General features: G+C 41.6%; 1 protein-coding gene across 2 annotated transcripts in view; it reads right to left on the bottom strand.

The window, feature by feature from the left end:
• The window catches only part of LOC143854828 (putative serine protease EDA2), a 96059-nt gene that overhangs the window by 48804 nt on the left and 23172 nt on the right, over positions 1-24083 (bottom strand). For both annotated transcript variants that reach the window (XM_077364937.1, XM_077364936.1), the window contains exon 3: positions 14529-14684. In XM_077364937.1, the coding sequence (XP_077221052.1) occupies positions 14529-14684 (156 nt within the window). The remainder of the gene's footprint in view (positions 1-14528; positions 14685-24083) is intronic.

Below are 24083 nucleotides of genomic sequence, written 5' to 3' on the forward strand. Positions count from 1 at the left end.
CCAAACATTTTTAACAATATTTCTAATTGCATCTGCGAAAAAGATATTTGGACTTCATTAGAAAACACCTTTGAGAAAAATGTTTGTCTCTTTTCAAATGATACAATTTCTAGACAAAAAGAGATTTCAGAAAAATCTTTTGCAAATGAGGTTTGTTTCAAACATTTAATTTCTGATTTGAAAATTCAAATTGAAAATTTGAAATTGGAAATAAATAAATGTTTGAAAAGAAATGAAAAATTCAGTCAATTGAGCATATTTTTTATAAAGAAAAATGTTGACTTATTTCAAAGATGCAATGCCTTTGATAAAAAAATTAAAAGCCTTGAAATCACAAACATTGAACTTGTTGAAAAATATAAACATGTTTGTGAAAATGAAGAACAATTAAATAAAAAACTCGTAATGCCTCTTAATAGGCTAATTACAAAGTCGAAAGCTCACAATCACTCCTAAAGATAGCAAAGATAAAAGCCCTATGGAGTGCCTCTTGAAAGAATGTTGAAATACAAGTTCAAAGAAGTTTTTGCATTTGAATGAAAAGTTGAACCTCAAAGAGAAATGGGATTTTGATCTTTCTCAAATGTTCAAAAGCATATAGAGATATGTTTTAATGATGTATATATAGTGTATTTGAAAATATGACCGTTTGGGGTAAAACTGTAAATAAACGGCTTGAAAAAGTCAAGCAGAAAACGCCTCAACAGCTAGTGTGCTAAACCGCAGCGGTCGACCGAGCTACAGCGGTCGCCCGCCCGACGAGGGCTTACTGTTTGCTCAATTAATTTTGGCCCAAAAACCTATCTCGGTCGACCGACCCACGGCGATCGCCCACCCAAACCCATGTTGGATTGTTCTGTTTTGAAACAAACACATATCTGCGGTCGCCCGGCTTGACCCGGTCAACTGGCCAGATAAAATTTGAGATGGCCTGGATTTCCAGGTTCCATCCCGCGGTCGACCGACGCTGAGTAAAATTCCATTTTAACTTTAAAATCCAGGGGCTTTTAGGCTATGGCCTTTGGGCTTAAGTCCAAGGTTTTCAAACACTTTTTTGGGTGTGTTGATGGTTTTCAAAGAAGTAAAATGTTAAGTATAAAAACCAATTTTGAAAACCTTTTGAAAGTGCATTTAAACATAAAATCAAGAGGACTCCAGATACATTCTAAAAATAAGAACCTTGAGTATTCTTGGAATGTCTTGGCTCCTTTGCACTTTCTTGGACTTCTTCGGCTTGAGTGAACATCTTGAACTTTGTCTTGGCTCTTGTGACATGTCCTCCAACATTCAATGCATGTTGAGGTACATGAGGTGTCACCATGGCATGTTCAACTCCAAGCTCCTTCTTGACACTTGCCTAGGAACTTGTGGGATCTTCATGTTGAGCTTCTTGATTCGAACATCTTCGAATGAGGATGTCTTCAATGTAGGTGCAAGCTCTTGGTTCCTTTGATTCTTGATCCACAAGCCATGTGTTGTGAAGAGTTGTGTAATGGCGATTATGACATGAAAATCCTGTATACAACACAACACCTCAAAGCAACACATCAGCCATAAATGCTAATCAATTTGGTTTGCTAGCATCAAAACAAGAAGGTAGGATGAATGATTAACCCATGGGAACCCTTGGGCTTACATTCTCCCCCTTTTTGTGATGGCAAACAAATTGATTAGGGAGACAGGAGATATTAAACAAATATATTAATGAGCATTAAATACAATAAACAATTTAAGCAATGATCCCCCTCACTATATGCACAAGTGTAATATGATAATATAAAGCGTATGGTGCATACCCAAATGGACAACCTAATCAATTCCCAAAATGCATGTTCGTGGTGTTCTTGCCGCTTTCCATCCAGGAACCATGTGTTGTGACATAGCTTCTATAGATCCTTTTGTTGGTGACCTGTTCATGATTTGATGGTGATTAGTTGTTGTTGTTGCTTGTCGCTGGTTTGGTATTGTTTGTTAATGGCTTTATTCGTGGTTTTGTGATTGCTGGTGATATAAGTGCCCGCCAATTGTTTGATGAAATGCCTGAGAGAATTGTTGTTGGCTTTGGTAGTGTCGGTAGTGCCTTGTTACATGTCTTGTTGTTAATGTAAGTTAGGTCTGGTGATATTGGTGATAGTTTGTTGGTGGCTTGATTTTCGGTGTTGTTCGTAGTTGGTATTCGTCGGTGGTGGATGTTTATCATTCGTAGTTGGTATTTGTCGGTGGTGGATGTTAGTCAGATTGGTGGATCTGCTGGTGGTTATTCATGTGGCATCTTTGATTGGGTGAATAGCAACTGATTTATTGCTTTGTGTTGTGGTGTTACAGTTCATTTGTGTTGTTGTGATTTCGTGTAGCTGTTCACCATGGCTACGCCCTCTACTATTTCTGGCCCTTTTCCTGTGACTTCCATGACTTAGATAAAACTTGATGGATCCAACTACCCTGCATGAGTTAGGCTGTTAAACTTTATCTCCGTGGCCAGGGCAAACTGAGTTCTATCACTTCAGACCCACCATCACCTAAAGACTACACCTATGACAAGTGGAGCCAGAAGGATGCTGGTCTTCAGTCCCTGTTATGTCAGAGTATGGAGCCCAAGATTGCTGGTCATATGTTGTTTCTGGAGTCCTCGAGAGTTGTCTGGTTACGTGCAGAGAGACTCTACTCAAGAACCGACAATCTTACGAAGATTTGTGATGTTTATTCGGACCTCCTCAAATCGAAGAGAGGCGAGCGATTTGTTTATGAGTATTATTCTGAGTTTGTCGGCTCGTGTGAGTAGCTAGATTCTTACTTGCCGCCCTCTACAGACCTGTTGTGCTAGCCAAATAGAAAGAGGAACTACGTGTTGTTCAGTTTTTGGATTGTCTACGAAGAGAGTTTCTTCCTATTCGACAACTGATACTAGGGGGAGGCAGTTTACCATCTCTTGATGTGGCTTTCTCACGTGTTCAGCGAGCTCTTCGGGTTGATGTTCCTGATGATTCTGTTGGTGAGCGATCTGCTTTAGCTGTTCAGTCTGGTTATGGTCGCGGTGCCTGTGGTGGTCGCGGTGCCAGTAGTGGTCATGGTCGCTGTGGATCTGGTCGAGGTTGTGGGCGTGATCCATCCCGTTATTGTACACACTATGGCACGGAGGGTCACACTGCCGACTACTGCAATGACTTGCATCTAGAGTTAGACCCCCAGGGGCTGCACATCACGTTTCTGGGACTCCCACAGCGAGTTTGATGGTTGTCTCTTCCACACCTAGTTCTTCTGATACACTGGTTGTTTCTCGTACAGAATATGAGCAACTACTGCATCTACAAGAGAAAGGAAAACAACTCATTGCCACACTTGTGAAGGAAGGTAGCAACCCATCCTGCTCTCTTAGTCACACCAATTCATGGCTCATTGACTCTGGAGCCTCCCACCACATGACGGATAACAATAGACTTCTTAGTCCCTTTAAGCCCACTTCCACTTCCAAGGTTTTAAATCTCGGTTTCGGTTTCGGTACGAAATTTCGAACGAAATCTTGTAAAAATTTCACCGAAATTCCGGGTGAAATTTTATACTTCACCGAAATTTTCGAAACGTTTCACCGAAATTTCCGAAATTTCACCAAAATTTTACCGAAACGAAACTTTTCGGCTGAAATTTCCGAAACGTTTCGGCGAAGTTTAGTACTTTTCCGACTCACAGTGAATTTTGTTTCGTTTTCCACTGAAACAAAAATATTTCGGCCGAAACGAAACGTTTCGGCCGAAATTTAAAACCATGTCCACTTCTACATCAGCTACTTTGGCTAATGGGGCTCTATGCCCTATCTCTGGTATAGGGGACACATCTCTTAGTTCGTTGGTACTTTTCCGACTCACAGTGGTTATTTATCCATCTCATCTGTTTTATGTATTCCTAGTTTTACGTGTAATCTACTTTCTGGTAGCTAACTTACTCGTTGTCATAACTGTTCTGTGACCTTCTTTCTAGGGTGCAACTCGGGTCGGGTTCAACCCGAAAAAAGGTCGAGTCGGATCAAGTCGGGTTCGGGTTGACTTTGCCCAACCCGGGTTGACTTCGGATCGGGGTCGGGTCGAGTGTAAGCCGACATTTTTTATGATTTTTTATTTTTTTAGGCTTAAAAACTCGGGTTGGGTCGGGGTTGAGGTTGGATCAGGTTGGAAAAAAGGGTTCCTCAGGTCGGGTCGGTTTGAACCTCGTTGGGTTGGAAATCAGATCGGGTCCGGTTCGGGTTTGGAAAATGGGTTCCTCGGGTCAGATCGGGTTGGCCTCAACCCGGCCCAACCCGACCCGAGTTGCACACTTACTTATTTCCCTCTTAGTGTTCTTTTCAGGATCTTGCGACTGGGAGGAAGATTGGAACAGGACGCATTTCAGTCGATTCATTCATGTGGCACTGCCGTCTTGGTCACCCTGCAGCAAATCATCTGCAGCATTCTTCAGTTGTGTCTAGTCCTGTTAGTCAGTTTCATTATGAGTCTTGTCAGTATGGAAAACACCATCGTGCAGATGAATCAGAAAGAAAGTAAAGATCACCATGTCAAGTATCACTGCCGAGGAGCTTTTTTGACCGCATATCCTTTCACAAGCACACAAGATGGACAAAGATAAAGTAACATGAGAAAAGAGATGTAAATTTGGAAACAGACGGCAATTTATGCCGAATTTTCTCCCTCTTCCACACGATTTTCTCCCTTTCAAATGTTTACAAGTCCAAACGCTGAAAATGAAGGAGACTCTACCCTATTTATAGAGCACTCCCTCCACACATGCACACACACTCTTAAACTCTGGCCGGGACCCAATCCCCAACACAAAGGACCATAGTGATGCAGATAGTAGGCCAAATAAGTGGCATTTATTTCCATGTTATTTAGTTTCTAGGATTCTTATTTCCATGTTATTTAGTTTCTAGGATTTTATTTTCCAAGTTATTTTCCATGTTATCTTAGCTCCATGTTGTGATGGCTGAGGATGGTAGGTCAAAGGTCTAGGGTTGGGAAACCCAAGTGGATAGGATTGTGCTCTATTTGGTTCTTTGCTTTGGCCACAACCACACTTGTGACAGCGTCCATGATCGTGGTTATTCCATAGATAAAAAATTTGAACTAGGCAGCGAACCCGACCAAGGTAAAAAGGAGTCAACTCGGCAAGTTAATGACTAGGGTGGTTAATCAATGTAACAATAACTCAAGCAATTAACTGAGTTTTTGATCGACTTGGTAGGGAAAAACTAGGACTCTGATGATAACTTCGCTAAGGTAATACCGAGTCAATTTGGGTGGGTTGATGATTAACTCAGGGAGCGCTTTTAAAAAATGGATTATTCATGTAGAGGTCATGAGACCATCACATTGTACCAAAAGAATCGCAACTTCCTTATTGTTAGTGAAATTCAACTAGGCAACTTAAGAGCGGGGGTGAATTAGGTATAATAAAACTTTTGTTGTTTTGTAAACTTGTTTTTATGAAATCCTCTTTTTTTGAAACTTTTTCTAACAATTATTCTAAAACTTAGTTACCTTGAAATTATAAGGAGCATGGTTAAAGATATTACCAAGAGCGAGAAGTAGTGAGAGAAGTAGCAAGAACCACACCACTCTTCACTATTCCGGACACCATGCCACGGCCGGGTCCGAGGCCTCCTTACAAACAACGAGTTTTTAAACTCTCTGATGGTTACAACCCTTCTTTAAAATGGTAGAAGAAAGTATAAGCACTCTTGCCACTTCTTTAGGCTAATACAAAAATATGAACTTATAAAGTAACTCTTGTCTCACTCAATACACAAAGCCCTAATGAATCTCTCTTGAAAGAAATGAAAATAATGGCACTAGAGAGAAGTTAATGAAGATTCTACTTTCAATCAATGGGCAAAGTAGAAGTGGGTGAGAGTTAAGGCTTAACAATGGAGGCTCATATCTTGCAAGAGTTGTAAGAGTCATGGTTTTAAATTTCGACCAAAATCCGAAATTTCGAACTGAGTACCGAAACTGAAATTCCAGAAATTTACCAAATTTCGTTCAAAATTTATGAAAATTTTGGGAATTTCGTCAAAATTGATACTAAAATAATTAGATTTTATTGTGTAAAAGTATTTCAAACGAAATTTCCTGAAATTTTAGTAATTTCGATCTAAATTTCGTCCAAAAAAAGCAGGAATTTCGTGCCGGTGTACCAAATTTCACCCGAAATTTTGGGATTTCGGTTGAAATTTTGGTTTCGGATTAGTCCGAAATTTTAGCCAAAACTGAAATTTAAAACCATGCTAAGAGTTGTATCTAGGGTTTTCAGAGATATATATATTGTCTTCACGAGCGTCGCGGACGAAGTCGGAACATCCGGCAAATAGTACCGTTTGAAATTCCAAAAAGACGCCCAGTTCTGTCACGGACGTCCGCCGTATTCTCGGAAGTCCGGCATTTGCTCGGATATTTTTTATTTTCAAAACAATGTTCAGACGGACATCCGGCGAATGCTCGGGCTTTTTTTACTTAAAAGCCCAACTTACAGGCGGACGTTCGCGGATTTCCCGGACATCCGCAATTCCCTCAGTTATCTAAAATTGAATGTTCAGGTTTCAGACAGAGGTCCCACAAAATCCCGGACGTCAGTGATTTCCCTGAACACTTGAACTTATATTTCTTGAGGGAATTTTCAACGGACTTTGAGCCTACTTTGAGGAGTGTTTATCCTCTACATGTCTAAAGTCAATTAGGTGCTCCCTAAGTGCCAAACACTTTCAATCTAAACAGGAGAGATCCTACAATCTAAATTTTCCCTTGATTAATCTTCTCCTCTTCTTTTCTTGAGGCTACACTAGTCTTCATGAGCTTTTGGAATTCATTCCAATTCAAATGTGAGCACGTCATGGTTCCGTGGATCTCTTGAAATATCTGAGTCGCCTTGCTTGAGTGTGATGTGTTATACCTGATATCTTAGCGACATTAGGTGTAATGTATCAATCAATGTGGGTTTGATTCCAATCAAAACTAGGTGATCGATAGCCATTCGGCATACAGTTAGCAACTCCTTTGTCTAAGTAGGGAGTACGTAAAGATTCTATACTCATCTCCCATTGTAGCAAAAGAATGTGCAACTTCGTTAATGTTAGCAACTCCTTTTGTCTAAGTAGGGAGTACTTAAAGATTTTGAATTCATCTCCCACACTATTCAATGTAACAAACTTTGTCACATTTGTTGGAATATGTAACTAGCCTAAGGGCATTTAGGACTTTGTACATCCCTTTATGTTTTAGTATAAAGAAATGAGTCAGGGGGAGAAAACCCTAACTCATTCTATTTTCTCTGTCTAAACTTTCGTCTAACATGGTATCAGAGCCTTAGGGTTTACTGATCCGTGGAGTTCTCTATCAGCCTCCATCTTCTCCGCCACCCCCCACCCCTCGCTGCGAAACCCAACTCCGGGCCAAGTTTCATCCGAGGCATACCGGCACGCTGTCTTTTTCCTGTTGTTCCCTCCGAGCCGAAGGCACCAGGCCCTCCGTCCTCGTCCCTCACGTTCCTCCTCCCCCGCGCAGCAACCCCAAAACATTCTCCACACAGGGTGGAAATTATTTTCCAAGAACGAGGATTTGCACCCCCCAAAATTTTCCAGGAAAATATTTTCCCACCAAGTCGGAAATCTTTTTCCAGGACCGAGGATCTGCACCCCCGAAAATTTTTAAGGAAAATATTTTCTCACCAACTTGGAAAACAAATATTTTCTGACCCCCCCAAAATCACTTTCCTGGAAATAAGTTTCCAGGGCTGTGTTTCGCCTCGCACCAGAATTTTTTTCTCCAGCCCCCAATTCCTAGGTTTGTTGGTAAGCCTCGCACCCCAAGTTTTTCAATCCCCATCATTTTTCCTCCTCTTCCTTTCATCCCTTGGTAAACCCTACCACTCTTTTCTCCTTGTTATTATGTGTTAGATCTTCATCTCTTACTCTTTTTTTGAAATGGAATTTTTTTTTTTTTTTGAAATGGATCTTCATCTCTTACTCTTACCCTATTTTGATTCTAGTTTGTCTTTGTGGCTCCCCTCTGTGCCTCATGGCTTCCCTCTTGTCAAGCTTCGTCGATGCCCGTCATTCTTGGAGCCGCGTCTAGCTTTCTTGGCGTATCCTAGTTTGCCCACCTATTTTGTTATCTCCTGTTATTCGTCTTGGTTTGGATTGTCTGTTTCTTTCTTGCTTGTTGTTATGGAGGAGGTGCTTGACAATCCTTCCACAGGAGTGGCTCCTGGTGTTCGTCCGACACCCTCTTTGGCGTCTTCTTCGTCATCATCTCTCTCTGTAGATGGATCATTCCCACATATCACTACTGTTAAGTTGGATGGGGCAAACTACGTTACTTGGAAAGCAGCCGTCGAGAAGTATCTTATTGCCCGTGGGAAAGCCCACGTCTTTCGTCGTGATCCTCCTCCTACGACGGATCCCACCTTTGATCGATGGAAACAGGAGGATGCTCTTGTTTGTACCCTTCTGTAGCAGAGTATGGCCCCTCATGTCTCTGGGCCCTTGATGCTTCTGCCTACTGCGAACGGATCTGGGATCAGGTTACTCTTCTTTAATCTGGCGTGGCAAACATTAGTCGGATCTGCTCTACCTATTCCGAGTGGGTGCGTTTCCGCCGTGGTGATCTTCCTCTTGCCACCCATTACAGCCAATTCGTTGGCTTCTGTCAGCAGCTTGATGTTTACATGCCGCTTACCACGGATCTCACAGAGGCTGCCCGTCAGAGGGATCAGATCCGTGTTGTGCAGTACCTTGAGAGTTTGGGTCCAGAGTGCATGCATCTTCCTCAGCAGATTATCGATTCTGGCGCTATTCCTTCCCTTACTGAGGTTTACTCCCGCGTCCAGCAGTGCTCTCCTGGTGATCCAATGATATCTGTTCCTATTGATGGTTCTGCTCTCGCGACCTATGATGGCAGTACTCGCCCGCCTCGTGGTGGAGCCTCCTCTGGTCGTGGCCGTGCCGGCCGTGGTGGTGGACGTGGCCGTTCTTTTTGCACTCACTGTCAGCGCGAGGGACATTATATTGACCATTGTTATACCCTGCATCCCGAGCTTCGTCAGGCACGCTCGGCTCACATGGGTGCTACTACTGCTTCGGCTTTAGATTGCGCTCCCTCTGCTTCTGTTCCTGCACCAGCTGATTCCACCTATACATTATCCCGTGCCGATTATGAGGAATTACAGCGTCTACGGCTCAGTTCTCGTCCTCCCTCTGCAGGTTTCGCCCAGCCAGGTAGTTCACCCACTACCCTTCTATCTAGCTCAGGGTCATGGATCATTGACTCTGGCGCATCCAATCACCTGACTGGTAACTCTTCTCAGCTTCATTCTTTTCGCTCTTTCTCGTCTCCCTCTCAGTCTATCACCCTTGCTGATGGGTCCACTACACCTATCACTAGTGTTGGTCATATCTCCCCTCATCCTGCTCTTACCTTATCTTCTGTTTTATGTGTACAAAAATCACCATTTAGTTTACTTTCAGTTAGCCAAATTACTAAATCTCTTCACTATTCTGTCTCATTTTTCCCATCTTACTGTTTATTTCAGGACCTCTCGACTGGGAAGACGATTGGAACGGGTCGTGAGGTAGATGGACTCTATCGTCTTGACTGCCGGCCGCCTACTGTCTTACATAGCTCTGTGGATACATTTCAGTGGCATTGTCGCCTGGGGCATCCTTCACTTCAGCGGCTGCAGCAGACTTCTCTGGTTCCCGAACCTTTTTCTAGTTTTCTGTGCGAGTCCTGTGAACTCGGGAAGCACCGTCGTGTGTCGTTTCCGTCCCGGATCATTAGTCGAGTGTCTAGTCCATTTGAATTAGTCCATTCTGATGTATGGGGACCCTCTAGGGTCGCGTCTACTACTGGCTTTCGGTATTTTATTGTGTTTATTGATGACTTCTCACGCATGACCTGGTTATATTTACTGAAGAGTCGATCCGACGTGTTCTTTGCTTTTCGCACATTTCATTCTGAAATTAAGAATCAATATAATTGCAATATTAAAAGTCTTCGTACTGACAATGCTAGAGAATAATTTTCTGATTCTAATGGCTTTCAATCCTATCTCTCCCAACATGGGATTTTACATCAGTCTTCATGTGCGTACACCTCTCAACAGAATGGTGTTGCTGAGAGGAAACTTCGTTATTTGCTTGAAGTAGGTCACACTCTTCATTTTCAGATGAGTGTTCCTAAGGCATACTGGAGTGATGCCCTTCTCAAGGCGTGTTTCTTAGCAAATCGCCTTCCTTCCTCTATCTTAGAGGGTGCCTCTTCTTTCGAGATTTTATCTCCTAGTAAGGAACAGTTTCCTCTGACACCTCGTGTATTTGGATGCGTTTGTTTTGTTCATCACCTTGGACCTGGCCGTGACAAACTCGATCCCCGGTCTGAGCGTTGTCTTTCTGGGGTATTCCCGTACGCAGAAAGGCTATCGTTGCTATAGCCCTCGTCTGCGTCGCTGGTTTGTCTCAGCCGATGTTACGTTCTTTGAGTCTGAGGCATTCTTCCAACATGACGCGGCATCTTTCACCCCTTCTCTCGAGTCCGAGGTCTCGCTTCCCTTACCAGATCTACCTGCTTCTCTTCCGTCATCTTCTATTTCCGTGCGGCCAGCTTCTGCAGCTTCTACTTCTGCCACGTTGGAGAAGCCAGCTCTACCTAAAATTACACAGCAGCATCAGCGGCGCCAAGTTACAGATAGGTCTCTTCTACCTCCTCTCGCACAATCATCTTCTGAGCCGATGATCCCTCTCTCCCGCTCTCAGGTATCTTCTCTTCCGCCTTCCTCTGTTGTTTCTTATTCTCCTATTGCATCTCGTACGAGATCCCGTTCCACTGCACATCCTATTTCGAGTTTTGTTTCTTATGATAAACTCACCAGTACCTTCCAGAGCTTTGTTTCCTCCTTGTCTTCTATGTCTTTACCACAGTCAGTGGCTGAGGCTCTTGACCATCCTGGCTGGCGTGATGCTATGAACCTAGAAATGGGCGCTCTTCATAGTAATGATACATGGGATATGGTTTCTCTACCCCCTGGTGCCTGTCCTGTTGGTTGTCGGTGGGTTTTCTCCATCAAATACCTCCCTGATGGTACTGTCGAGCGCTTAAAAGCACGGTTAGTCGCGAAAGGATACACTCAGACTTTTGGTGTTGACTACACTCAGACCTTCAGTCCCGTTGCGAAAATTCCCTCTGTCCGTGTGCTCCTGTCTCTTGCTGTTAATCATAGCTGGCCCCTTCATCAACTGGATGTGAAGAATGCCTTCCTCCATGGCGACCTGACTGAGGAGGTGTATATGGAGCAACCACCAGGGTTTGTTGCTCAGGGGGAGACTTCCTCCTACGTGTGTCACCTACGTAAGTCACTCTATGGCCTCAAACAATCTCCGCGTGCGTGGTTTGGGAGATTCGGTGAGGCAGTCATGCGTTTTGGCATGAAACAATGCGCAGTGGATCACTCAGTCTTCAGTTATCACTCTTCAGCTGGGTGTATTTTGTTGATAGTTTATGTGGATGACATAATCATCACAGGGAGCAATCCACAAGGTATACAACGTTTGAAAACCTTCTTGCAAAAGGAATTCTCTACTAAGGATTTGGATCAGCTCAGGTATTTCTTGGGGATAGAGGTTGCTCGTTCTTCTAGAGGCTTGTTCCTATCACAGAAAAAGTATATCTTGGACTTGCTAAAAGAAACAGGCAATCTTGGAGTTAAACCAGCTTCTGCACCCATGGATCCTAATGTGAAACTCGTTCTAGAAGAAGGAGAGTTGTTGGAGGATCCTGGCAGGTATCACAGGCTTGTCGGTAAACTTATATATCTCACGGTTACTCGGCCAGATATTTCATATGCTGTTGGAGTTGTCAGTCAGTATATGAGCTCTCCACGTACTTCTCACTGGGCTGCGGTGACACAGATTCTCAAGTATTTGAAAGGGGCTCCAGGGAAGGGATTGATGTTCAAAAGACATGGCCATATGAAAGTTAAAGGCTTCTCTGATGCAGATTGGGCTGAATCCCCAGCAGATAGACGGTCCACCACTGGGTATTGTAAATTTGTAGGTGGCAATCTTGTTTCATGGAAGAGTAAGAAGCAGGATGTTATAGCTAAGTCCAGTGCAGAGGCTGAATACAGGGCAATGACACAGACAAGCACGGAACTTATTTGGCTACGTTCACTTCTTTCTGAAATTGGCTTAATTTCATCTTCTCCTTCGCAGCTTTATTACGACAACAAAGCTGCAATATACATTGCCAACAATCCAGTCTTCCATGAGCACACCAAGCATATTGAAGTGGATTGTCATTTTATCCGTCAAAGAATCCAGAAAAGAGATATTTGCACTGTGTTCACTCGGTCAGGAGACCAATTAGCTGATATGTTTACAAAGTCCTTAAATAAGTCAAAATTGAGTGATATATGTAACAAGCTAGGAATGTATGATATCTACCTTCCAGCTTGAGGGAGAGTGTTGGAATATGTAACTTGCCTAACGGCATTTAAGACTTTGTACATCCCTTTATGTTTTAGTATAAAGATATGAGTCAGGGGGAGATAACCCTAACTCATTCTATTTTCTCTGTCTAAACTTTCGTCTAACAACATTCATCTACGACGTGTTTTATGGAAGTAAACTTGCCAATTATGATCTTTCTTTTTAATAAAATCGTGTGTGTATGAATCCCTTTATGACGACTACTTCTACAAGGACCTCTGGGAGGGTGGAGTTGATCTAAGTAATGATCAGTTGATCATTACTAAACTAGGATTCATACCACGGGTTTCTCTTCCATTCAGGATCCTTTGTACCTGCTCCATCCTTGTTCACAAAAACATAAGGAGAAATTGTGGCCCCCCCCTCTACATGGGTAAGAATACCTTGAGCACGGACAATTGGAAGGATCCGACCCTTCCAAACAAGATCGTTATCATGAGTGAGTTTGATGGTAAAAAGTGGAGAAAGAATGCGCAATGAAGTGGTGGACGATGGGGTGAAAAGAAGATGAGAACATGAAGGAAGATGATGGTTACTAACTGATTAGATGATGTTAAAGAAACTAACTTGAAACTTTGAGGGTACAAAAGAGTGGAGAATAGAATCATTCAAAAAAACAGAGGGGACAAAGATGTGGTATACAAAGGGTGGATCGATAAAAGAGTGAATGGTATAAGAAGGGGCAGACTTGAGATATTGACTGTCGAATGAGGCATTTGGGTTGTGGAAGGAAAATACAAAAGAGAAAAATTGGGTTTGGAATGTTGAAGAAAGAAGTGGTAAGAGTGAGGAAAGAAGGAAAGAGTGCATGGAAGATTGAAGAATGGAGGGGGAGATTGATTTTTAGGTCTATGGTTTTCAAAGAGTGGGCCTTAGGGTTCTTGAAGGGAGGAATGGAGATGGAAATAAAAGATTGGTTTAGAGCTTCAAAGTGCAAGGAAGGTTTGATAGGGGAAAAAATAAAAGTTGTTTTGAATCAAGAAAGAAAAGGCGATTCTTGAACCAGATAAAGATTAAAGTTTTCTAGAGAAATCTTACCTGAGATGAAGGGGGGATCAGGATTGAACAATGCTCAAGATAAGGACTGACATTGATATCAGTTACAACAACAGATAAAAAAAAAGCTTAGGAGAAAGTATCTTACTCCAAATTCTATGATCCCTACCACACATACTTATGTAGACTTCCTCAAGCTTGGTAAACAACCTTAACAAAGATTCTACTTCAGTGTCATCTTTAAAGTTGCCTTCTAAGAAAAGGGAGACTCTATCCCTTCCTTGGAATAACTACACACTACCTAAACCCACTACGCCTCACAACCCTAAATAGCTAGCAGGAATTAGATTTAAAAATAACATCAAACCATAAGTCTTACCACAAATGGACTCTATCAACCACTCCTCTATGCCAAATACTCTGCATCATCCACTGTACAAATAGCCCTCCGCATGCTTGGCCCCACCTGTAGAACACCACAAAGCTAAGCCTACCCGACCTTTTTTAGATAAATTCCTTCTGCAATACATCCCCTTCATCATCAGAGCACCAAAACCATTGTCTTAAAATGGGTAGTTTCATTTCTTTTAGTTGTCAGATCCCCAAGCCACCATTTTCTCCAATTATATGCTACCTCCTAAAAAAATTTGGAGTTAGCATGTGTGTGTCACTGCTTCGTTTTATAAGTTAGCTAGCTTCTACTCACAGGAACATGAATAATCTCTAGTGCGACAAGAAAGTTAAAAAGGCAGTTCAAAAACTCATAGTTTTAATCAGTATGTACACTAACGGCCTGTTTGTTTTAGATTATGACAACCGATTGTGGATTCCCCAACCGATTATTGGACAGAAATTTAGTGCAATTTTCCGTCCAATAATCCGTTTGGGAGTCCACAATCGGTTGTCATAATCTAAAACAAACAGGACCTAAAGGGTTGATGACTGACGGAGATAATTGATTTGGGTAGAGAAACATCAACCTCTAAAAATAAAAAAAGCAGATCACCTGATAATATTGACGGAAAACAGCCAGATCAAAGAGAGCCTGCTTTGAGGAAAGATATCTGAGATTGCTTGTCGTCAATGAATTGAAAGGGTGGCTCTTCCCATAGTACCGATGCTCAAGAGAAACAACAGCAGCACCAAATTTCTTTGCCAAAACCTGTTTGATACAGAAAATTTCAGAAAATATTTCTCCATGAAAAACAGCTAGTTTTGCTGAAATATAGAATCAATTTTGCAGCAAATCAAGTATAAATGAAAAACAGCTAGTTTCCCTGAAACACGGGATCAATTCCGTAGAAAATCAAGTATATCAAGTATAAATGAAAGTGCTATGAGGAAATAAAGTTTAATTGATCATAAAGGAAACGGCAATGAGAAAAACATAGGTTAGAAAATCACATTATATTTTTTATTTAATATGCGCTTTAGTTAGCCATACTCTTGACCATAGAAGCACGAAGCGGGGGCGGGGGGATCTAGAAGAGTCTAAGGTTGGGAGCGACGTGGGAGCATCAATGTAATATTTTTATCATGTCTTTCAAAATTCAAGTACATCAAAAAATAATAATTTCTAACTATCTTGATATAAATCTTTCCAAATTTAAGTACACCAAAAAGTAGTAAATAGTAATGTGTAACTGTCTTCATTTTCATGCCCTCTTTCCTCATGCCTTCTGAATGCCTATGTGCTTCTTCCAACGAAGTACTTTGAGCAGTTGGAAGAGTTTGATACTAAGTTGACGCTCATGTGACTAATGGAGTAATAGGAGTAGATTGGGAGCCCCATGGGAGCAATTTCCATCTCTTCGGGATCGCGCTCTCTGGAAGCTCCTTTCTTGGGAGCACCGAATCAAGGTTCCGAGTCGGGATCTGCACCCTGAGGGAAGACTCCTGCTTCTAAGCTCTTGATGCTCTTGGGTAGAAAAAAAACTACAAATACAATGAGGACTTCTTAAAAATCACATTATATTTTTTTATTTTATATGCACTCTTGACGCTCCAGGGTAGAAAAAAAATAGAAACACAATGAGGACTTGTGATGAAAGTTGACCGTGGTCATAACTCATAACAGAAAGGTGGACTCAAGTGGGACCTTATGTAATTGTGTCCTGTGATTTCTTATGATCAGGCTCTATGCACAGTACTATTATGCCTGACACTAATCAGAAGGCAAAAAAAACATGATTGTGGCAGAGTGAAAAACGCATCTGCCCCAAATATGTTAAATGAGACATATTTCCAAAAATATGCCCAAATTTTCCATGACTTAGAATTTCTTTTACATTTACTAGTAGTAGGCCAGAATCCAGAAATTTAAGTGCCACGTTAAAGACTTTTGTTTTCTTAATCCATATACCTTTTTATAAGTATAACTGCTTTGGGGATTCTAAACTTTCAGAGGAATAATGAGGCCATATCGGGCACTTCAAACACATGTAAAATGTGAACGTCTCCATGTGAAATACGGGTGTGACAACCCAAGAGGGGGGGTGAATTGGTCAATTAAAAAATTCTTGGCTTAATTAGGTGGATTAATAAAATTAATTTTCTAATTAAGCAACTATGGTCTAACCCTTGTTCAAATATTCAATATAATGAAAGCTAGGGTTTAGATCTTACTTTAGCATACATTCACTAACCCTTGTTAAGTTAAAACATAAACACAAATAGGGTTAGAGATTACCAATCACCAATGTGCAAGAAAAGAAGGAGAAGAGAAGCACCCACAAGGAACACACGATTTATAGTGGTTCGGTCTATCTTTTAAAAAAATAGTGGTTCGGTCTAATCCAAGACCTACTCCACTCTTCCAAGTTTACCTCCTTGGGATTTCCACTAAAATGTAAGATTCTTCAACGGGCGAATCTCAAAACCGTACACCAACTTCTCCTTCAAAGGGATCACACCCTTTCTGCACGAAGCATTGCGAGGGCACACTCCCTCTTACAATGATTCACCTTTCTTAGCGGGCCGAATCGGAGACCCTCAAATACAAATGAAGAATTAAAAGATAAAAACTCTCAATACCTCGATTAGGCGGATTACAACTTTGAAAGCTCACAAACCCTCCAAGGAATGGATACAAATGTAAAGCTTATGAAGATCCTCTTGAAAGAATGTAAAAATACAAGTTCAAAGAGGTTTAACCTTTCATATAAAAGTTTAGGTTCAAGAAGATAGGATTTAATCTTGCAAAAATGTTCAAAAGATTATTTAGAAAGGTTTTGATAGTGTGTGTATATAGCCCATAAGGAAATATAACCGTTTGGAGGTAAAACTGTAAAATACAGGGTTGAAAAAGTCAACCTGTGTAAGCCCCAACAGCTCTATTTCCAGGTCGCGACGGTCGATCGAGGCACGGCGGTCGCCCGCCCTTATCGGCTCTCTTTTTTAATTTCAAATTTCATACCGCCCTATGGCGGTCGCCCGGTAAGGGCAATCTGTTTGAATAAAAATTCAACTCAAAAACACTATCGCGATCGACCGGACACATCGCGGTTGTCCGCCAAGCCCAACCTGAATATTTTTTGGATTTCCAGAAAACAAATCCGGAGTCGCCCAAATCACCCCGGTCGACCGGCCCTATAAATTTCGAGATGCCCTGGCATTCCAGGTAGCATCCCGCGGTCGCCTGGAATAGCCCAGTCGACCGGCCCTGGGTAAAATTCCATTTTTAACTTTAAAATCCAGGGGCTTTGGGCTTTGGTCCTAGGTTTTCAAACACATTTTTGGGTGTGTGTATGGTTTCCAAAGATATCAGAATTTAAGTATGAAAACCATTTTGAAAACCTTTTGAAAATGCATTTAAACATAAAATCAAGAGGACTCCAAACTACATTCTAAAGTGTATACCATTGAGTCTTCTTGGAATGTCTTTGCTCTTTGCACTTCCTTGGACTTCTTCGGCTTGAGTGAACATCTTGAACGTTGTCTTGGCTCTTATGACTTCCTCCAATCTTCACTGCATGTTGAGAGGTGCATGAGGAGTCACCAATGGCTTGTTCAACTCCAAGCTTCTTCTTGACACTTGTTGGGAACTTGTAGGATCTTCATGTTGAGCTTCTTGACTTGAACATCTTCAAATGAGGATGCCTCCAATGTAGGTGCAAGCTCTTGGTTCCTTGCTTTCTTGATCCACAAGCTATGTGTTGAGAAGAGTTGTGTAATGGCGATTATGACATGAAATTCCTGTATATGACACAACACCTCAAGGCAACACATTAGTCCATAAATGCTAATCAATTTAGTTTTCTAGCATCAAAAAAATGGAGAGAAAAAGAGAGAAGAAAAGAAGAGAAGGAATCGATCTTTATCTTCGAAACCCTAATCTACTTCAAGTAAGTGTCTAAGACCTCTATTTATGTTTTTTTGCTTGCAATCCATAGTGTTTAATTTTAATTTGTCTAAATCTTTTTCGAATTAGGGTTTAAAGCTATTTTTCCTTCAAATCAAGGTTTTGTTATGATCTTTATAATTAAAAAGATTGTTTTTACCTAAAAAAATCGTGCGCATGATTCGTTACTCGTATAATATGATATTTTTTAAAAACAACAGCATCATGCATGTCCTATATTAAGCCCTATGTGGTTGTTTTTCCATAAAATCAGCATGCTTATGATTAATATCATGTAGAAAAGTTGTTCTTTTAAAATATAATATATATATATAGAGAGAGAGAGAGAGACGGAGAGGAATGATAGATGCAAGGGCCCTCTTTATGCAAGGGCTAAAGAAGGGCCCTAGAATACATCCAAGTCATTAAGTGCAACCAAATTCAGTTTCTCAATTGAATTTGAAAATGACGGGGATCTATTCAAGGGCCCTTGCATAAAGAGGGGCCTTGCATCTATCATTCCTCATATATATATATAGAAGGGTTGGTTTTCCACAAACTTCTTCATGCGCATACTATATATATATATATATATATATATATATATATGAGGAAAATGATTGTGAGCTTGAAGCTCATATTGCTTATATGAGCTTGAGGGCCCAAACACATGTGGGCACACATTGTTAGGATGATCTAAAGCATTCATTTGAAAGGCCCTTACATAGATAGCATGTGTACAAAAAATCAGCTCCATAGGATCATCCTAACCCATCCAAAAGTGGAGGGCAAAATGGACAGACAATGTTTGCCACAAATTTGCCCATTTTTGCCCTCTGCTTTTGGACGGGTTAGGATGATCCAATGGAGCTGATTTTTGGTACACACCCTATCTATGATGGGGCCTTGCAAATGAATGGTTTGGATCACCACAAAAAATGTGGGACCCATGTGTTTGGGCCCTCAAGCTCATATAAGCTATATGAGCTTCAAGCTCACAATCATTTTCCTTTATATATATATAATTATATATATATATATATGAGGAAAGTCAGATAAGCTTATCTGAGCTCGAGCTCAAAAAGACATGTGGCCCTACATTTTTTGGGGCATCCAAAGCATTCATTTGGAAGGCCCTTCCGTGGATAGGGTGTGTACCAAAAATCAGACCGATAAGATCATCCTAACCTAATCAAAGATGGAGAGGAAAATGGACTGACACTGTGTGTCCATGTTTCTACCCATTTTCTCCCTCCACAAATGGCAGGGATCACCCCAAAAATGAATGCTTTGGATCACCCCAAAAATGAATGCTAGGAAGGCCCTATCCATGGAAGGGCCTTCCAAATGAATGCTTTGGATCACCCCAAAAATGTGGGGCCACATGTGTTTTTGAGCTCGAGCCCAGATAAGCTTATCTGAGCTCGAGCTCAGGAACACTTTCCTATATATATATATATATATATATATACTAAGCCTGTAGGATTCCAAAATGTCATTCGCCTTTTCCAAGAAAACAGGAAAACAATTTTTTTTTATAAATTATTTTCCGCACTAAAATTTGATTTTGCCGCCCAACAATATGGCACTTGCCAACAATTTTCTCCTTGAAAGTTGGTTTTGCCATGTCCTAACTTCCTAAAACGCCATGAGAGACTCCTTAAAAATCGGTTTTGACATCTACTAATCGTATTTTGCCATAAATAACGAAATTTAAATTGCACCTATCACCAAAATATTTAGGAATGTAACCCAATCTCAAGTTAGCAACTGCCAGCTATCACCAAAATATTAGGAATGTAAATCCGTGTATCTTTTGTAGCAACTACTTTTTATTCCTTGGGGTATATCTTTATGTATCCATAGTCTATCAAAAACTTTTCCTATTTTGCGGTCAAAAGAGAGAGATGCGTGGTTTCCTCTTCACCGTCATTTTACACCTCCTGATGTAGTGGAGCCCACCATTTTATGCCCTTGCATAGCATGGGTGGGACCCACGAATTTATGACCACCCATAGCGCGGGTCGGACCCACCATATTACATATCATAAATTTTATGTTGTAGAATGCATGTTTTGATGTGGTGGGCCCTCCATTTTATACCCATGCATAGCATGAGTGGGACCTACCATTTTACACATCATATTTTTATGGTTAGCCTAGCCCACTCAAGGTTTGAAGGGGTAGGACCCACAACCTCTACCCCAACCATGCAAAAAGTAGGGGCACTATTTTACATCCCATGCATGGTTTGGATGGGCTCACTATTTACCCATCATGTTTTGATGGGGTTGGCTTCACCATCTAACACGGCATGTTTTGATGCCATGACACCACTATCTCTATCCTAACTCATGCACAAGCAAGGCCCACCATTTTGCTCCACATATTTTGGACGGATGGGGCCAGCCATTTTGCACCTCATGATTTGATGTCCAAACTCATACACAGGATGGGGTCCACCATTTTATTCCTATATTTTGATGGAGTGGGGCCACCATGTTACACCCATGCATAGCATGGGCCATGAATGCCATACACACACTCAAGAATTGTTTCCTAGATGGATACCAAAGCATGCGTGTGATTTAAATATGAAATAGCAACTGTTTTTCTTTCAAACAGCCTATACGTATGATTTATTTTAAGTAAAAATCATGTCCTTCAAAAATCAGCCAACACGTATAATCTAATTATCATATGTGATGTAAATAATTCAAATCTTTTAAGATCAGCTCTTTTAGATGAAATATATAGAGAGAGAGAGTAAATAGTGGTTTTCTTTCGAGGAACAGCCCATGTGCATGATAATTTTGAAGTAGAGAATAAGTTTCTTCTCGAAACGATTTATACCTATATAGCTATAATTAAATGAATGATTCTTTTGATAAAGCAGTACCTTAGTGTGCTAAAATAATTTACCAACTAACTGCCAAAATGCAGGAACAACAGTCTTTAAAACGAAATAAAGAAAATAACTGTAGGGACATAGGCTTCTTGACCAAAAATGGGTCTCCTCAAGAAGGCTTGACGCCAAGAACTAGAGGAATTATGGTGAGATTGCCGGGTAGGTATTACAGTTACCGCCAGGAGGAGACCCCGGTGGCGTTAAGCTATGATAATCTATCGGGTAAGAATACTTGTAGTTGCGGCATCAATCTTGATCGACTGGCCGGACCTTTCCTGGAAGCTGTTGATATGATTCTGCAAAGGAGGCGTTTCAATTACTCGGATTATTCAACAAATGTTGCCTAAGGTCATTGATCTTACTGAGTCAAGGAATTAGCCCTTTTGGATCTCACTGGTCTTCTCCCTCTTACCGTTTCAGATCCCTGAGGAGGTTACAGGATAGGATTGCTTCTTTGAGGAGATTTGGAGCTGGAGTCAAATGGACTCTACAACCTAAAAAGCCTGCCCCTTTCATCTTATTGGTATCAGCTGGAGGTGTTCGTACTGTGGCTATAAAAACTTTTGCAAGCGAAACTCTTGTAGAAGGTGTTCAAAGCTAAAGGAGAAAATTGCAGCGGCGAAGGTCTGGATTCCAAAAAGTTGGAAACTCCATCGTCTGGAGAATAAAGATGACCCTCCGGTGATATCAGTGCCATCGAATTTGGTGGAGGACCGCAAGAGGTTTCTTAACCGATGTCTTTTCAGCACCTTGAAGAATAGTGCAAGACCATTGGAGGACGTCTGGAACTGGGCTAAGTATTGTTCGGACCTCCCGCAACTTAAAAACCCGTTCTCCATTAACCCATCGGTTATTTTGTTCCGTCGTGAATCTGAATCTCAGGCTGCATCAATCTTGAAGGGTGGGGAAGATACCTGGGTGATTACCTTCTATCTCTTCATCCCTCGTATCCCGATTCTAATGCGGGTGCCAGGGCCATAAGATTTAGGTTCTATGGTATCCCACTACATGCATGGTCTGTTTCTACCATGGAGGCCCTGGGTTAGCAATTTGGTCAGGTTTTGGAAGTTCAGCTTTCGGGTAACCACGATCATTGTTTAGCTTTTGCTTTCGCCAAGGTTCTTACATTACAGTAGAAATCCTTTCCCCCTTTTTATCAAAGTCATGGTAGACTCATGCACATATCTTGTGGGGGTGAAGGTGGAAGCCAATGAGTATGATAATGTTTGCTCACCGGCGGGAGAGCTCAGGCCCAAAGAAAATTGTTTCTCGCATGAGGGATCTATATGTCCCGTCTCCGGTGAAAATTCGCTGGAGAAAAACATTTCCCTAGAAAAAAGGAGGAATTGCTAAGGAATCTCAGGGACAACATGGTCAATGGCAAGGAGCCGTTAGAAGGGCCCACAAAGATTTTTGAATTTGAAAAATTATCCTGGGATGCTCTGAGCAAAAAGATTTCCTTGCGTGGAAAGATGGGTGGGTGTGGAAAATGGGCAAATCAAGCACTCAAGGACAAGACAACCAGCCTTAAGGAGAAGCCCTTTCCAAAAGATCTCGCTGACAATATTGATTCGCAGTCAGCAGAAGTCGGAAGGATTCTCAACTCAAAAAATCTACTTAATAGTGGGAGCAAAAAGAATAAAGGAAAAGTGGGAAGCCTAAGAGTTTAAGGGTACAAAACCGAGGAAATAGCTGTAATCTTCCTTGGTAGAGTAAGCGTACAGGTGATGAAAAGAGAGTTCCCGTGCATCGAGTCTTGCGGCTCAAGGCAAAAGTACTGGCTACTAGAGGCGGTCTCTCCCTCTTTAAAAGAAAATTCCAAGGTCTTTTCTGTAAATAGGAGAGCGGGAAGAAAAACCTGCATCTGAAATTTTCACCTCAAAGGAAGACTGTGACATCCCACCTAATCACAACATGTCTGAGGAAGGAAGGTGCTCGGATTCGAAATGGAAGGGTAAGCAGAACTTTCCGATCATAGAAGAGGATCTAAAATTGCTGAAGGAACTGGAATACGATGAGCGATTGGCTTCCGAAGAGTTTCCCACGCCGAGAGAAATTTCAATGAGATTTTGAAAAAGACAATGGAAGCAATTTAAAAGGGATGCAAGTGATAACGCAGAAGAGTTTTTTAGGATCAAGGGGAAAAATACTGCCAAGGAATTATTTTTTTCCTCTCTATAAACTTTCACATTTCAAGGAAGCTTTAGCTGAGGAAAGACGAGTTCGGCGGCTCCGCTGGGAAGAGGGGAAAGTGGTAGAGATAAAGAGGTTGGAGCAGTTGGTGGTGAGTTGGAACAAGGGCTCTATGAGCTCTCGAGACTTGAAGGATCTGGAAAATAGTTGTTCGATAGGGAATCTTTTAGGAAAGGAAGAAGAAAAGAAAATTAAAGGCAAGGCTGTGGAAGCATTTTCAGGGGTTGCTATGGAAGAATGGATAGTTTCTGAAGAGTCTGATGAACTGATGTCCATAGGGGATGGTTTTGGGTTAGGGTTTGGGGATGGCAATGGGGCCAAGAACTTGTTTGTGGTATTGGCGGAAAGAGACTTAAAAGAAAAAAGGAAAAAGTAAAAGGGAAGCGGGAGGCTTTGCCCGCTGAAAATTAGAGGGCAGTCTTTTAGTGTTAATAGATATGGTGTAGGTCTTGGCGTTTGGCCCTTCCTTTTGTTTTAGTCCTCCCTCTTTGTTGTTGTTTTAGTAGCGTATGTTCTGCTGGATTTCGAAATGTTTTTGGGTTTTTAGGAACTGCCCTGGAGATCGGGTGCCGTCTTGGTAAGCTAGGTTCTAGTAGAATACATTTTCTATGGTTGTTGGGGCCTTCAGATGGTCTTCTTTGTTGCTTTTCATCTTGCCGTTGTTTGCTCTTTAGAGTTTGGGCTTCTGGCGGTTAGATTCAATATGGTATGCATTTGGGAGAATGCTAATGCTATATCCGAGTATGCTTGAGGAACTCTGTTCTTCGCTGCTCAGGGAACTTTTCCCTGGATTCTTTCTCCTATGTTGAGACTGTAAATTGAAAAGGTGTGCAAAGTCTCGGCCTAGTTGCCTGATTAAATTCAGGGCTCATTTATCCTTTTTTCTGCTTTGTTCTGAGGTAGTTTTTGGGTGGTTGGTTTTCCTGTCTTAAGCTGGTGGATTGGATTCAGTTATTTCTCGGTCAGACCTGGCCTGAAATGATTTCAACTGTTTGGTGGGCGGAAGATTCTATCAATTTCTTGCGGAGAGTTACACCTCTGGCTGTCTCAAGGCAGTTTTTGGGCTTTGGAGTGGTTAGACTTCGTTGGAAGGAGGATCATTGTAACGTTTAAAGAAGACT

This window comes from Tasmannia lanceolata, unplaced genomic scaffold (assembly GCF_043159265.1).
Source record: "Tasmannia lanceolata isolate RefF3 unplaced genomic scaffold, GAP_Taslan_0.1 ptg000020l, whole genome shotgun sequence".
NCBI lineage: Eukaryota > Viridiplantae > Streptophyta > Magnoliopsida > Canellales > Winteraceae > Tasmannia > Tasmannia lanceolata.